Source organism: Microcaecilia unicolor, chromosome 3 (assembly GCF_901765095.1).
Source record: "Microcaecilia unicolor chromosome 3, aMicUni1.1, whole genome shotgun sequence".
NCBI classification, from domain to species: Eukaryota; Metazoa; Chordata; class Amphibia; order Gymnophiona; family Siphonopidae; genus Microcaecilia; species Microcaecilia unicolor.
This window is the reverse complement of record NC_044033.1, coordinates 147,095,657-147,111,611: the sequence shown is the minus strand read 5'-3', so window position 1 is coordinate 147,111,611 and position 15,955 is coordinate 147,095,657. Positions and strand designations below refer to the sequence as shown.

The window sequence follows — 15,955 nt, the reverse complement described above, 5'->3', positions numbered from 1 at the left end:
GAGGAAGGGTGGGCTGGTCCCCTAGAGGGGAGAGGAGGGGAGGGAGGGAAAGATGTTGAATCACAGTGGGGTGGAGGGAAGAGAGAGGGAGAAATCCTAGACCATGGGGAGAAGGGGCAGGGGGCTAGATAAATGGCTATTGAAAACCAGAAGGCAGTCAGATTGTTCTTTTTTTTTTGTGGGGGGGGTGATTATTTTTCAATCTGATAGTGAGTATAGAGGGTTGAAATGCGGTAATGGAGAGTAGATGAAAGATGGAAAAGAATAGGAGGCCGGAGAAGGAGAGAGACAGGGAAAGGATGTTAGGGAGTAAGAGAAGGAAAGATAGGTTCCAGAGATGACATGCAGGAGGGATCCCCATTTGTTTTTGCTCTGGCCTAGGGGCCAGCAGCACCATTTTGAAGAAGGCAGCAACCAGAGCAGGAGTGAGTGAGGATTGTTCCTGTCCCCATTGCATCTGAGGTGAGTCGACATATGCAGGCGGGGGAGGGGGACTGGCTGGTTGGGAGCCGATTTGGCTCTAAGGGAGTTGCGGGGGGAAGGGTGCTCAGGGTGCCACAATCCCTTCAGCCATCCCTGATGTTACAGACCATTCCTATATCCTTTTTAAATTAATGCACACACCTAATGCTGATGATGTACAGCTACTCATACCCAGTGAACCACATCTACCCATAGTTTTGAGTACATTGACTATCTGTCTAGCAGGAAACCAGGAATGAGCAAAAAAAAAAAGAAACCCCAAACAAATAAACAAAATTTGCCTGAACACAAGTAAAATGGAGATTCTCTGAGTTCCTAACACAAGTGAACAGGAACTTAACTTCAAAATCCCTTTTGGGAAATATAACCCCCCCCCCTAAAATCACAGGTCGGGAGTCTTGGGATACTGTTAGATTCATCATTTTGATCCTACAAATTCAGGCAACCTTAAAGGCTGCTTCTATCACCTGTGGCAGCTAAAAAATCTCTCTCCATATACTGAGATGAGACTGATTTCAGTAGTCCATATCGTGATTATGTTTCAGTTCCGGCTAGACTACTGTAATGCCCTGTATACTGGTTAGACCATAAAGAGTTTGTACCAGCTCAACTAATTCCGAATGCAGTAGCACAACTGACAGAGCATTGCAGGCAGCATAACCACATCATACCCTTCCTGCAAAAAAACTGCACTGGCAACCAGTAACTTACAGGACCAAATTTAAAACTCAATGTCCGATTTTCAAGTAAAAATGGGCCAGAGAACCTAAAGAATAAGTTAGCCTTCTAGGTATCTTTGATGCTAAGGTTCCTTCATTATACCCATGAACTTCTGAATAGAAACTTCCATATTCTGGAACTCAGTCCCAGAGGGGCTAATAAGACAGGTAAAACCCTGGCTTTTCCTCTAAGTTTTCACTCCTCATCTGGACTAGGTTGCAGCACACCCTGTAACTGAGACCACTTCCATATACCTTATTCAACTGTACATACAATTTGCCTTCAATCTAGTCTCCCACTTATTTATCCCAATCCCTTTGTCTTACACATCTTGTCTATTAAGATGTTACTCAGTTGTATTGTGCTGATTTTGTGATAACATGTTTCTGTGTGTTATGTTTAAAACAATTTTTATTGAGCAACGTGGAAGATAACACAAGATATGGATACAAAAATGCCACTTCCCCACTATCCCCATCACTTGGACTTTTGCAATCCTGTCTTGATTCAGTTGCATCATGGTTAATAGGGCACAATTTAGTACTCAATATGGATAAAACCGTTGCCTATTGGTTTGCTGGTGCATGAATACCTCTGTCGTTCCCCATTCACTTGTTTGGAACTCCAATTACCCCTGTACCCAGTTTTTATTACCTTGGTGTCATTCTTGACTCAACCTTATCATTCGTGCCATAAATTTCTCACTTACCTAAAGTCTGTTTTCTACATTTTCGGAAACTGCGGGCAATTTGCCACTTTTTAAAATTTAAATCAGTTACGTGCACTTGTTCTATTTTTCACATCTCGTTTAGATAATTGCAATATCATTTACTCAGATTTACCCCAATCATCATTAAAGAAGTTACAAACTCTACAAAACACTGCAATTGGATTCATTTAGTATGCCATGCACACCACTATGACCATACTTCACCTTTGTTAAAGCAGTTCCATTGGTTACCGGTTCACCAAAGTATCATTTACAAGGAGGTTGTTACATTGACATTCAAAGCTCTCCGTGTAGGTTTACCAAATTCTCTCTCTTCTCTCACAATTCCTTATTCTCTAGCCAGAATTCTCCATTCAGTTAATGACCATCGCCTGATTCTCCCAAGTCCAAAATTTACTTATCTAGACTCTACGAGACATTTTCTCTCATCATGTCTGGAACAATCTCCCCCATTCCCTTTGCAGCAACACTTCTTTTAAAAAAGTTCAAATCCGAATTCAAAACCTGGTTGTTCATACAGACTTTCGGGCCCCAGATACATAAGGTTTGCTGATTTGATTTTGGTTATGTTGTCTTTCCTTTTATCTCTGCCACCTTATATGTTGATTTTATTTCCACTTTATCTTCCTTCACCTGTTGTCCATGTCTTGATATTGTGTGAGTGTTTGCACTTTCCTATCAAAAAATGAAGTTCCTTTTCATACGTACATAAGTACATAAGTAATGCCACACTGGGAAAAGACCAAGGGTCCATCGAGCCCAGCATCCTGCCCACGACAGCGGCCAATCCAGGCCAAGGGCACCTGGCAAGCTTCCCAAACTTACAAACATTCTATACATGTTATTCCCGGAATTGTGGATTTTTCCCAAGTCCATTTAGTAGTGGTTTATGGACTTGTCCTTTAGGAAACCGTCTAACCCTCTTTTAAACTCTGCCAAGCCTTCACCACGTTCTCCGGCAACGAATTCCAGAGTTTAATTACACGTTGGGTGAAGAAAACGTTTCTCCGATTTGTTTTAAATTTACGACACTGTAATTTCATCGCTTGCCCCCTAGTCCTAGTATTTTTGGAAAGCGTGAACAGACGCTTCACATCCACCTGTTCCACTCCACTCATTATTTTATATACCTCTATCATGTCTCCCCTCAGCCGTCTCTTCTCCAAGTTGAAAAGCCCTAGCCTCCTTAGTCTTTCTTCATAGGGAAGTCGTCCCATCCCCGCTATCATTTTAGTCGCCCTTCGCTGCACCTTTTCCAATTCCACTATATCTTTCTTGAGATGCGGCGACCAGAATTGAACACAATACTCAAGGTGCAGTGGTACCATGGAGCGATACAGCGGCATTATAACATCCTCACACCTGTTTTCCATACCTTTCCTAATAATACCCAACGTTCCATTTGCTTTCCGAGCCGCAGCAGCACACTGAGCAGAAGGTTCCTTCTCTGTTTGTAGTGTGTACACTGCTTAATCCTGCTTGGTCAGTTTAAGCGGTATAGAGCGCACTAATAAACTATAAACTATCAGAAAGATTGCTCTCTTTTTTACAAACTTATAATCCACCTGTTACCACCCCCCTCCCCACCCAATAAACCCTCTATCCCTATGGTTCTCTACTGTGTGTTATATGATTGTTCTACCATACTTCCCATTATGATGTGTCATTTATATTCTAACATTTATCATATTTCTATGATATTAATTTTCTACTGTGCTGATGCTCAAAACCTAACACCAGCGTTAAGGGCAATTAGCACCAAACTAGCAAACATGTTAATGTGTGCATGATATTCAGGGAGCTGTAGCTCAGGTATCAATGTGCATGCCAAAGGTGGTCTCAAATTGTATTTAAATGTATTCAAACTGATGTTAATGAGGTCACTCGGTGTTCCCTCCCAATGCTCAGATGACAGCGCAGATACAAGTGCTGGCCTTAACACTGAAAACTTACCACCAGCTCTGGGATGGCATTGAAGGTTTTGAGGAACGGATTTCTTCTGAATTTCTCACATTAAACTGCCAGTTTTGATTTCTTTAGGAAGTGGAAGGAAGCTCATGCAATCTCTGAGCGTGGATAGTAAGAACTTGTGTGTGAGTGCAAGCAAAACTTGGCGCCTATTTTTCTGTGCTTAAATATGAGCCTTTCAAAAATTCAAATGCAAACAATTTTTGAAAAGCTAATATTTAAAGGTGCAGAAAAACTGTGCTGATGTGTGCTTGCATTTCCGTTTTTTTTTTCTGGGCGTGTGCTCAAGGGCTGTGTTTACCATGAAACTTTTGAGTGCATGCGCCAGGCACATTCCTCCCCCTTGCTTTTGGTTTAATAGCACGCATAAAATTTGAAGTTTCTGTGCTGTTGTCGTGCTATGGGGTTTGCACTGTTGGCTTTAGTGCCACAGCTTTGAGCATCTCTGCCTCTTAATGTGGACATTTCTGGCACCGTATCATATTAGTGCTATTATTAGGATTTAATTTGCCTCTCTCCACATTCACCTCATTGTATTAACTGTGTGTTAGGCTGATATTTGGTCATTTTGCTACTGTTATGGTCTTAACACAATATAAGATATAGGTGTTGTACACCACTTTGGGTGAATCTCTTTATAAAGGCAGTGAATAAATCCCAATCAATCAATTGACTCAGTTGAAATTCAACAGGGTTACCAGGTCAAGATTAAATCAAAATCTCATTCACAGATGGAGTCCTAGTCACCAGCAACAGTGGCACTTAATAACCCTGATTTGAGGCCCATGATAGAAGGAACCACATTGTGTGTGGCCACCTCTTCCCCTCCCCCCTCTGGCTGAGGAATGTGGCTACAATAACTTGATTAGGTGAATCTGAGTTAGGATATGACAAGAAAAAATGAAGACACTAGATGCTGGATTCCAGGCCAGCAGCCCAAAGATCACTGTAAAGGAAACCACCACCACCACCACCCCCCACCCCAAACAAAACATTTTGAAGACTAAAATTGTAATAACAATTTAAAAGCACCACTTATCTGAGATCAACAAGTACCGTGAAAATGTTAAATAACAGGTTGCGATTATTAGTTACCCACTTAATGGTGCTCAACCACTTCATATTATATAATACACAGTGATATAATCATTTAACAAGTTCATTTATATGTTTTTTTTCTTAGCACACTGTTATTGTTAATATTACTATGATGTTGAATGTTTCATAACTAAATATTTTATGGCAATTTGATATAAAACTTCAATAAAAAATATTTTTTAAAAAAGAACAACAAACACACTTTGAAGATCAAATAGTAATACGTCAAGAGGTGCGACCAATACTAATTACTAGGTACCAGTGCAAGACTTGTTCAATGTTTTTATCAGTTTAAATACCTGTATTTGGGGAAGATTTTGAAGTACAACAAAACTTCTATTGGATAGACTGCTTGCCTGGGATTGGTGGCATGGAATGTTGCCACTATTTGGGTTTCTGCCAAGTAACCTGTTGGAAGCAGGAGTCTGGGCTAGATGGACCAAGGGTCTGACCCAATATGGCTATTCTTATGTTCTAAATCTTATCACTGTGAGTTTGAATTGCAGTTCTAGGGGGTTGTAGAGTAGGGGAGGGCTTGTGGCATTGTTGTTCTAATTTTGGAAGGCTAGGACCTGGCTTTGGACAGAATTCCCAACCCCCTTCCCCCACACTCACCTTGTGCTGTTTCCACATGATGCCCAGGGCCTTGACCTCATGCTGTGCGTGTTTGCCCTCTTGAAGGCACTGGAAGCAGACAGGGCTTTTACAATTCAGGCAGTACATGCTGTAGTTCTCCAGCTCATGCTCCGAGCACGTGGGGATCCTGCGGGGAGGTGCCGCAGCGGCCACCCGCTCTTCGGCCTTGGCACTGCCCATTGGAGTTGCAGCGGGAGGGACACACTGGCTGCCGCCGGGCGGGATGAGGCGGTGCTTGGCAAAGGGTCCGCGGATCGGGTGGCACTTCCTCTGGCAGGCGGCGCAGTAGAGGACGTCGCACTGCTCACATAGCACAGCTGCTGCTGCCGGGTGGCTGGTATCACAGAGCTGGCAGCGGGCGGTGGCGACGGCGGCGGTGGCCGACCGGCTCTGTACATAGCGCTGCACTATGCCCTCCAGCAGCCGGTTGCGCGGGAAGCCGCGCAAGCCGCGCTCGTCCAGCGAAGCGCTGCGATGGCACTGCGGGCAGGTGATAGAGGAGGACGAGAAGGGCAGGCGGGAGGCGGCGGAGCCCAAGGCGGGGGCCGGAGCAGGCGGCAGCACCCGCACCCCGTTGGGTGACTTGAGGCTGGGAGTGTAGGAACCGTAGCCGCTGTCCGTCTCGCTGTGCAGGCTCAGTTTGTCCGTGTGGTCTGCGTAGTCGGAGTCGCCCGGCGGCAGCAGCAGGGGGCGGGCAGCGGGGGCCAGGTGCTCGGCGTCCGGGGTCTGCACTGCGATGGTGCGGGCACACGGAAGGCAGACATTGTGCGAGCAGGGCAGAATGACCGGCTCCCGGAACAGATAGCCGCACACCGGGCACTTCAACTCTTCTTCCATGGCCGCTAGACAAAACGCAACGAAAGGAAACGATCCGAATAAATAAATAAGTAAACAAAATAAAACAGAGGTAAATGTCTGCAGGGAGGTTCTATTCGCGAACTACGATATGTGCTTCTGACGGATGGGTTGCACCCTCCGCTCCGGTCCGCTCCTTAAGGCATTTCTGTTGTGTCCAGAGCGTTCCACGTTTCAGCACCAAGGGAGTCGGACAGCTCCAGGGCTGCTGCAATGCAGGGTCGCTTTATGCCCAGGAATCTGCCCCGTCCTGCTGGGCAATGGCCATAGTAGAGCCGCTACTACAGTATTGTATTAGAGTGAAATAAAAAGAGGAGAGGGAGGGGGCCAGGGAGGAAGAGAGGGCGGGGAGATAGCTTTCAGCAAATGAATGGTGGCTGGGAAAATATGTCTGCAGTAAAAGCCTATTTTTTTTGTTTGTTATTCGTTTGTTTGTTTTTTTTAACTGAGATGTCTCTTAATCTTGTCATTTTTGTCCGCGTTTCTATATTATTTGTACATACGTGTTCCGCTGTGCGTGATGGGGGAGTGGAGCAGGAGTGTTACACTTTTCTGCTCTACAGAACTATTACAATTTCCATGCCGCTTCAAGGCTCTTTTGCCAGCTAGCCAAAAGCGAAATTGCGGATAAAAGAAATGCTATGGAAAGGACGTTTTAAAAAGCCTTTGATTTTTTTTTTTACCAAATTAGGTGCGTTCGAACTTTGGTATTTTGCCCAAATAAGAATTTACCATAAAATCAGTGAGAACTGTTGAATTTAAGTGAAATACGATAGTTATTAGACATAACAATTAGAATTTCTTCATTTCTCTTCAGACACATGACATCAGAAAACATCGTGTGTTTTGTGCCTGGCCATTGGTGTAAGGGTGGAAGACGGGTAGTGGTAAGGTAACAGGGAAGCCATATTCGTGTAGGAGTCGATTCCCGCCCCCTATACGGCTGCTTTTATTGCTGAGGTAACGTGGTTGCATACCTTTAAAATATCTTTATTATTATTTACGTTTTCAAACAACTGTTGTGATTAATCCCTGATCTTATTCCCTATCTCAGATGACTTAAAAAAATCGCTTTAATTGATGCTGAGCAGAAAGGAAAGATCCTTTGTCTTGTGTGCCTCAGTCGAGACATTTTTATTATCAGTCATTATAAGACAGGAGAAACTATGAGACACAATTTATGTGTATTTTCTTATGCATAGGAACCAACTTTTCAAAATGATTAGGGGTGGTAGACCTAACAGAAATTAACCTTCCCTGGACAGTCAAGGAGCTTGTTCAATATTGGGTGTTTTGTTGGAATTCTCTGAGAAGCCTTGCTTCGGTCACGTTTGGCATTAAGGCTGAACTAAAAACGAGAGAATGAGATTTATTTTCCGTGGCAATGCAATCGTTAACGTGGATTGTAGATGTACCTTCAGGTCACTGCAGTCAGTGGTGTGAAGAGTATGGCAAATGTGAGTGGCCTGATGTAGTAAGCTAGGCTTTCATGTCCAGTCAGAACACTGCCGTTGTACCCTGTAATTCGCCCATGGCTCGCTGTAGTTGGCTAGTCCAAGCCTTCTGATTGGTTCACCTGCTCATCAGCTCTTTAAGGAGGAGCCGAAGTGAGCGCCCTTGACCGCAGCGGATGTTGTTTGACTGGATTTATTTAATAACGGTGCCGAACAATGCAGATCAATCCTTTGCACATCTTTCGCGTGCGCCTGCGCTTTTATGATCTTCCTTTTCAAAACTGACTTTATGAACGCGCTAGCTTCTGGTCATTACAGCATAAATTCACATTACTTCTGGGCTTGTTTTAGTCTGGAGATCGGGGAAACATCGGAGGAGGAGAAGGGTACAGACAGTCATGTTTACAGTTCTATATAGCTCAGATTGAGTGTGTTGGAATAACCACATAGGGTTTTGCCTTCAGCACCTTTCCAGTTGTGTATTCCTGGACAGACTATGCTTTATTGCTTGCTTACTTCATTTAGGAACAGGTGAGCTTCCAGACTGGAGGAGGAAGGGGACGGAGGGTAGAGAGAAGGCTCAGCTTTTAAAAAAAGGAGTCGAAAAGCTAACATAATCCTTTTTAAAATTTATGTTTCTATTTATTGAGACTTGCTATACTGCCTAACTTGACTGGCAGATACATTTAATTATATATTGAAACAACGTTTTATATTACAAACAATCTAAACCCAAATGTTCACTTTATTTTGGCAGTGGTGTGCTGGTAAATGTTTAACAACAGGCTCTCTCCCTGGTCCACCTCTGCGCCCCCCCCCCCAAATTGCAGAGCTGGCTATAGCCGAGGAGAGAGCCTGGGGGGGGGGGGGGGGGGAATCTAATTCATGTTTAATGTGGGATAAAATGCCATAAATAAGTGAATAAAAATAAACTTTTAATGTTGAGCACCTGATTCTCAAAGTGGACATATTCCAAACACTATAATGAAAATAAAATGATTTTTTCTACCTTTGTTGTCTGGTGACTTTGTTTTTCTGATCATGCCGGCCCAGTATCCAATTCTGCTGCTATCTGTCCTCTTAACTCCATTTCCAGGGCTTCCTTTCCATTTATTTCTTTACTTTCCGCCTTTCTTCTTCATTTCTTGCCCTACATCTGTAAGTAAAAGCTGGGTCCTCCGCAGACTTCTACCTATTTTCTCCATCCATGTGCAGTTACTCTCCTCTCTTCCTTTTCCCTCTTCTCATCTCCTTCCTCACTCTTCCCTCCCCTCCATCCATGTCCAGCGTTTCTTCTCTCTCCCTTCCCTCTCCTCCATCCATATCCAGCAACCCTCCTCTCCCTCCTGCCCTCCATCCACCCATGCCCAGCAGCAACCCTCCTCTCCCCTGCCCTCCATGCACCCATGTCCAGCGACCCTCCTCTCCCGCCCTGCCCTGCATCCACCCATGTCCAGCAACCCTCCATCCACCCATGTCCAGCAACCCTCCTCTCCCCCTGCCATCCACCCATGTCCAGCAACCCTCCTCTCCCCCCTGCCCTGCATCCACCCATGTCCAGCAACCCTCCCTTCCCCTGCCCTCCATCCACCCATGTCCAGCAACCCTCCTCTCCCCTGCCCTCCATCCACCCACACATGTCCAGCAACTCTCCTCTCCCCTGCCCTCCATCCACCCACCCATGATGTCCAGCAACCCTCCTCTCCCCCTGCCATCCTCTCCATCCACCCACGTCCAGCAACCCTCGTCTCCCCCCTGCCCTCCTCCCTTCCTTCTGCCTTCTTCCAGCCCCCCCTGCTCCCCCAGTCATCCATTATCCGTCTGCCCTCTGCAGCTCTGTGAGTCCCCGATAGCCCTGCTGGTTTCCTTCTTGCGCCGCAGCCCTACCTTTAAAATTTTATTTTCCCTTGAGGTGCGCCGGCGTTGAAGGCTTGAAGCGAAGGCAGCAGGCTCAGCTCGGTTCCAGGCCTTCCCTTCGCATCATGGCTCCGCCCTCGCCTGACGTATTTCCTGTTTGCGCGAGGGCGGAGCCATGATGCGAAGGAAGGGAAGGCTGGAACCGAGCTGAGCCTGGAGTTGCAGGGTATGTTGTGGGCTTACTCTCAGTGTTGCCGGGAAATTTTTGCCTGCAGCAGGTTGCGGTTTTTTGGGCTTGTTTTGTGTCTTTTGGGCGGTTTTTTAAGCGTTTTTTTTTCGGCCGCGGGGGGCGGGGTTAGTGACATTCTGGGCGGGTGACGGGGGAGGCGGGGCCAATGACGGGGGAAGCGGGGCCGATGACGGGGGAGGCGGGGCCGATGACGGCGGGGGCGGGGTTGATGATGGCGGGGGTGGGGGTGTCAGGGGCGGGGTTTGAGTTTGGGCAGGTTTTGGGCTGGATTTGGGCTCGTTTGGGTGGGAAAAAAATTTTCCACCTGGCAACCCTGCTTACTCTGTTTTGTTGGGAGAGGTGGCAAAGGTGCAATGTCAGTGCTCCAAGCATTGTAGGGTTATTGGGTCCAATTTAGTTGTTTTGTGTTGCCTGTCTCAAGTAAGCTGGTGACATAGGTGTACTCATATATTGCCAGAGCCAGTTGATTTTCCTTTACATCTGTGTTGTCACAGTGTGTGGTGGGAGGCTCCTGCCCCTGCAGAACAAGCTCCTGTAATGCATGAAGCACAAGACTACCAGAAGGTTGCTGTCCTCCAACAAAAGGTTAAGCTTCCTTCTGGCAGCCGTGTCGCACATCTAATATCTAGGGAAGTTAGGGGGACTAGGTCATGTGGACAGGAACCTGTATGTCAATGATCCACACATTAATACTGATAGACATCCAAGCATGCATCAAGATGGATATCCATGTTGTATTGTTTCTTCTCATCAGTGGCTGTTTATTTTACGTAGTATAAGTGCTTATCTGTTGTATGTCTAATCTGTTGTATGTCTATCTTCTTTCTGCACATCAATGGCTGTCTATTTTATATCACAACTTCAGCAATGGAACAAGAACATGAATTCAATTCACTTTTGCCCCTGAAAAATAGTATCTTAAATGGATATTAGACACACTTACTATTTCTAAATAAAATATTTTAAGGTTTTAAAGTTTTTTTGAGGACCATCAGAAGGTTTGCTCCAATCACCATTTATAGTTATGAGCATCTGCCACAAATCTTCAGAGATCCTTCTTTTATTTTTTTACATCTTCAAGATATATTCAAAAGGAGTATTTTAAATATATATAGAGTATGCTCATCTAATAAAACAGAGGATCTCTCAGGCGGAGCAGTTGGGGGGAAGAGGGGGTGGTGGTTGGGAGGCGAGGATAGGGGAGGGCAGACTTATACGGTCTGTACCAGAGCCGCTGATGGGAGGCGGGACTGGTGGTTGGGAGGCGGGAAATACTGCTGGGCAGACTTATATGGTCTGTGCCCTGAAAAGGACAGGTACAAATTCAAGGTAAGGTATACACATATGAGTTTGTCTTGGGCAGACTGGATGGACCATGCAGGTCTTTTTCTGCCGTCATCTACTATGTTACTATGATCATGTTTTGCCTGATGCAGCTTTAAGTGAAACTTGACCACATCTATTTTAGATGACATGGACATTTGCCTGCAGTATGTCTATATTTATTTTGGGGCTGTTCAGTTCTGTATGCAATTTCAAGCCACTGTTGGAAGTTTACCCCAGTCTTCGGCTATTCTGTTCCTGGGACGTGCATCTAGACTTGACTGTTTACCTTCGGATTTGGATGCCCTTTCTAAATTGCTGTTCATTTTAAATAGTGACATTAGCAAATGCTGAATCAATTGCAGTTGTGCAAAGTCTCCTTTTGCAAATTCATTGTCACTTTTTCTGCACACTGGTGGCATGAAGCAAGATTCTTAATCAAGTTGATCATGTCAATCAAGTCTTGCAAACCAAAAGCTTTATCGTAAATCAAGCAAGTCAAATGATTCATGGGCTTATAAATGCTTTACAAGAAATAGGGTTTTTTGTGTATGCTGCATAAGCATCTGAGAAAATGGAAAAGGCCTTCAGTGCTTCCAGATGAAAAGAAAACTAAACAATTCATCTTTAGAAATCATCTGATGAAGACTCAAGTTTATTTGCAGAGCAACACTTCCAAATTCCAATTCCTGTGGATATCCTAATGTCTGACTTAACCTGACAAAATTAAATGAAATTTCATTAGACTTTGAGGCCTGTAGCTGTTTTAATTATTTCCCTCACTCCCTCGGGCAGCAAATCTACATTTGGAACTTTGGAGGGAGCAGGAGTTGGCAAGCCTTAAACATATGCAGAGATGCTCAAGACTTCATGCCGGCCGGCCACACAATGCCTCTTATGGCAATTATGGCAATTATAGATTTGCTACCCTGAGGGAGAGGCAAAGTTATTCCTGCATAGGACCTAGTATTAAAAAAGAGACACTAATTCCTTTGTGCACTATAAACCAGATTCTTGGTTATTTATTTAGATTCAGATCTTGCATTACATAATCAAGCTATTTTGACAGTAAGGAAGATTTTAAACTTTAGGTTATCGCATCAAATCCATGTCTTTCCATTAGAGAACAATCTAATGCTGTTGCTCTCTTCTATCTAGATCAGGGTGGACAACCTCGGTCCTTGAGGACTGCAGTCGAGTCAGGTTTTCAGGATTACCCCAATGAATATGCATGAGATCTACATACAATGGAAGTAGGGCATGCAAATAGATCTCATGCATTGCCCACCCCTTATTTGGGTCTGCCAACTAGGTTGGAAATGTTACAGAATACTACAATGAAGCTGGTCCTGGCTGGTTCTAGTTGGAACAGAGCAAGTCCATTTTTTGGAAAAATTGCATTTTGGCATCCTGTCCATGCCAGAATACATTTTACATTGTTAACCATTACTCATAAGATTCTTTATGGAATGGCACCATCTTACTAGGATGGTTTAGTGGAACTATTCTAACCAAATTGTAATTAGTGATCAGTAGATGCATTCATATTCAGGCTACCATGCCCTGGCGATTGTTACTTAAAAACAATTTGTGAAAGCACAGGTTAGTGGAGCTTGCTCACTTTACTGGAGTAAACTCCCAAAGGAATTAATACCAAAACCCTCTTATCTTACTTTGAGACATGGATTAAAAATCTAGGTGGTAATTTTCAGAAGCAGAAGCTTAAATTAATATGTATATTCAGAGCTACCATACATAGAGTCCGCAGCACTGAATATATGTGTTGGCCCTTGACTGCCGTCATTACCATTCATTTAGTTTGGTAGGCCTGAAACAAACATATTGATAATCTAGATAACAGCTGGATAATAATGCCAATTTGCCCTTCATCTGCGCTTTTACTATAATGATAATGTCAGGCCAGAGGGCTTTTCAGCCTCCATATAGGGGCAATTCTACACTTGGGTGGCCCGATGTTATATGGTGACAGCCTATTCTGTAACAAGATCTGGGCGCCTAGTTTCCATTATAGCATGCTATCTCAATCCGGTATAGGCATGTCTTACTTGTAGGCACCCACAGGTCACAAAAAAAGGAACAAAATCCTCCCATACAACAACACAAAGAAATAAAATGGTGGAAGGAGCCAAACCCACAAGCCAGGATGATGCCAAATCAGTTCCATTTATTATTTAAACAAAAAAAAAAACAGTCTTCTAGGAACAATATCCAAAGTCAGTGAACAATGGAGGTGTACGAAAAGTACTTCAAGATAAGGATGAACCCAACATTGTAGTGTTTCGGCAAAATGTTGCCTTCATCAGGGGTCCTAAAATGAAGTACATTGCATTCCATTTAAGTGCACGTCAGATAAGCACATGCTCTGTTTAACTGCATGCCGTACTTCGGTCCCGTTTCTGGCGCTATCAATTTCTACAGGGACAAACTTCGGTTTAGCGCACCACTGATAAGTGTGAGATTCGATTATATGCATGGTTTAAGACCGCTTCTCTGCAGGAAAGACTCCGCATAAGTGCACGCACGGAATAAGGAAGCTGATTGGCGCGTGACAAAGGGGCGGTAAATTTGAAATCTTGTTGGTTAACTGCCACAGGCAGAATAAGCGAAAGAATGTTGTTAGAGTGTACACTGGAGTTGTCATTGTTGTCATCGTCGCGCAACTGTAAGACTTTAACACTGGCTGAATGAAAACAAAGTCAAGCATCTATTGCTAAAGAATATGGTGTCAATCCCAGTCAAATTTCACGTATCTTAAAGCAGAAAGACCAGCTTCTGTAAGACTGGCAAAACAATACAAATCCACACCGGAAACGTAAACGGGCAGGAAAAGCTGAGGGTGTAGAAGGTGCTCTTCTTCGGTGGTTTTCTCAAATCAGGAGCTGACAGTTTCCTGTCAGTGGTCCACTGCTTATGGAGAAAGCTAATCAGCTAGCTGAAAGTCTTGGACTAACTGAATTCAAAGCCACTGTTGGATGGTTGGAAAGATGGAAGGAGAGGAACAACATAAAATTGAAGAAACAGCATGGTGAAAAACAAGATGCTGATGACTTGGTGCTGAAAATTGGGCTGTTTCAGTTCTTCCTACCATTTTGAATGAGTTTGCACCTCGTGACATTTTCAATGCTGACAAAAATGGTCTCTACTGGCGAGCAATTCCTGATGGAACACTTGCATTCAAACAAGCCGAAACTACAGGAAGTAAAATGTTGAAGGACCAACTGACGATCCTCCTTTGCTGCAATATGGATGGGAGTGAGAAGTTGGAACCACTCGTCATTGGAAAGAGCAAACAGCCCAGTTGCTTCAAGAATGTTAAGCGACTTCCTGTGTCATACGAGGCTAACGCAAATTCATGGATGACTGGGGAAATTTGGAAGCGGGCATAAAAGCATCAGATTTTGTTGCTTTGTGATAATTGTGCTGCACACAGTGATGATGTCAGGCTGTCTAACGTCAAGGTGGTCTTCCTGCCACCAAACACTACCTCTCTGATCCAACCTATGGATCAGGGTATAATAGCCAATTTCAAACAACATTATCGGGCGGCGGCGTCTGATGAGCGTTATGTATGACTGGCAAGGATAAACGTGTTGTTGAACTGGCTCATAATCTATCACTGTTGGATTTCCTACATATGCAGAAAGAAGCCTAGAATCATGTTACACAGGCAACCATTGTGAACTGCTACAAGCGGGCAAGCTTTGTTAGGGATATGGAGAGGGATGAAACAGATGCAGCTGTTTCAAACGCGTCAGATGAACAGGCTATTGACATCCCAGCCGGTGTTACTGAAGAGGAGTTTCATCACTATGTAGCTGTTGATTACGATCTACAAACAGCTGACGACAGCACTGATGTCGAGATATGTGCCTACACGCAGGCAATGGCTGATGATGAAACAGATGATGAAATGAGCAGTGAGGCACATGCTGACGAAATTCAACAACCTCCTGTCACTTTTGCAAGAGTGCTGGAGAGTCTCAACACCATGCAGGCCTATCTGGAGGCCACTGGATGTCAGTGCTATGACAGTTTTACCATCTGGCAGACATAGAGGGGCATAATCAAATGAAAACGTCTATCTCCATGGGTGTTTATCTCCAAGAACGGGTCCGTGAAGGGGCGGACCGAACCGTATTTTCGCAAAAAATAGACATCCATGTTTTATTCGACAATTTGTGAGCTGGGCATTTTTGTTTTTCAGCGATATTGGAAAATGAAAGCGCCCAGCTCAAAAACGAATAAATCCAAGGCATTTGTTCGTGGGAGGGGCCAGGATTCGTAGTGCACTGGTCCCCCTCACATGCCAGGACACCAACCGGGCACCCTAGGGGGCACTTTTACAAAAACAAAAAAAAAGGTAAAAGAGCTCCCAGGTGCATAACACCCTTCCCTTGTGTGTTGAGCCCCCCAAATCCCCCTCAAAACCCACTGCCCACAAGTCTACACCATTATTATAGCCCTAAGGGGTGAAGGGGGGTACCTACATGTGGGTACAGTGGGTTTGGGGGGCGGTTTGTAGGGCTCCCATTTACCAGCACAAGTGTAACAGGTGGGGGG

At 44.5% G+C, this 15,955-nt stretch overlaps 1 protein-coding gene across 1 annotated transcript in view; it reads right to left on the bottom strand.

Annotated features, from left to right (window-relative positions):
* The window catches only part of TRIM67 (tripartite motif containing 67), a 161,975-nt gene extending 155,503 nt beyond the window's left edge, over positions 1-6,472 (bottom strand). The window contains 1 exon segment of the mRNA XM_030195210.1: positions 5,615-6,472. Within this exon segment, the coding sequence (XP_030051070.1) occupies positions 5,615-6,472 (858 nt within the window).
* Positions 6,473-15,955: the final 9,483 nt, after the last annotated feature.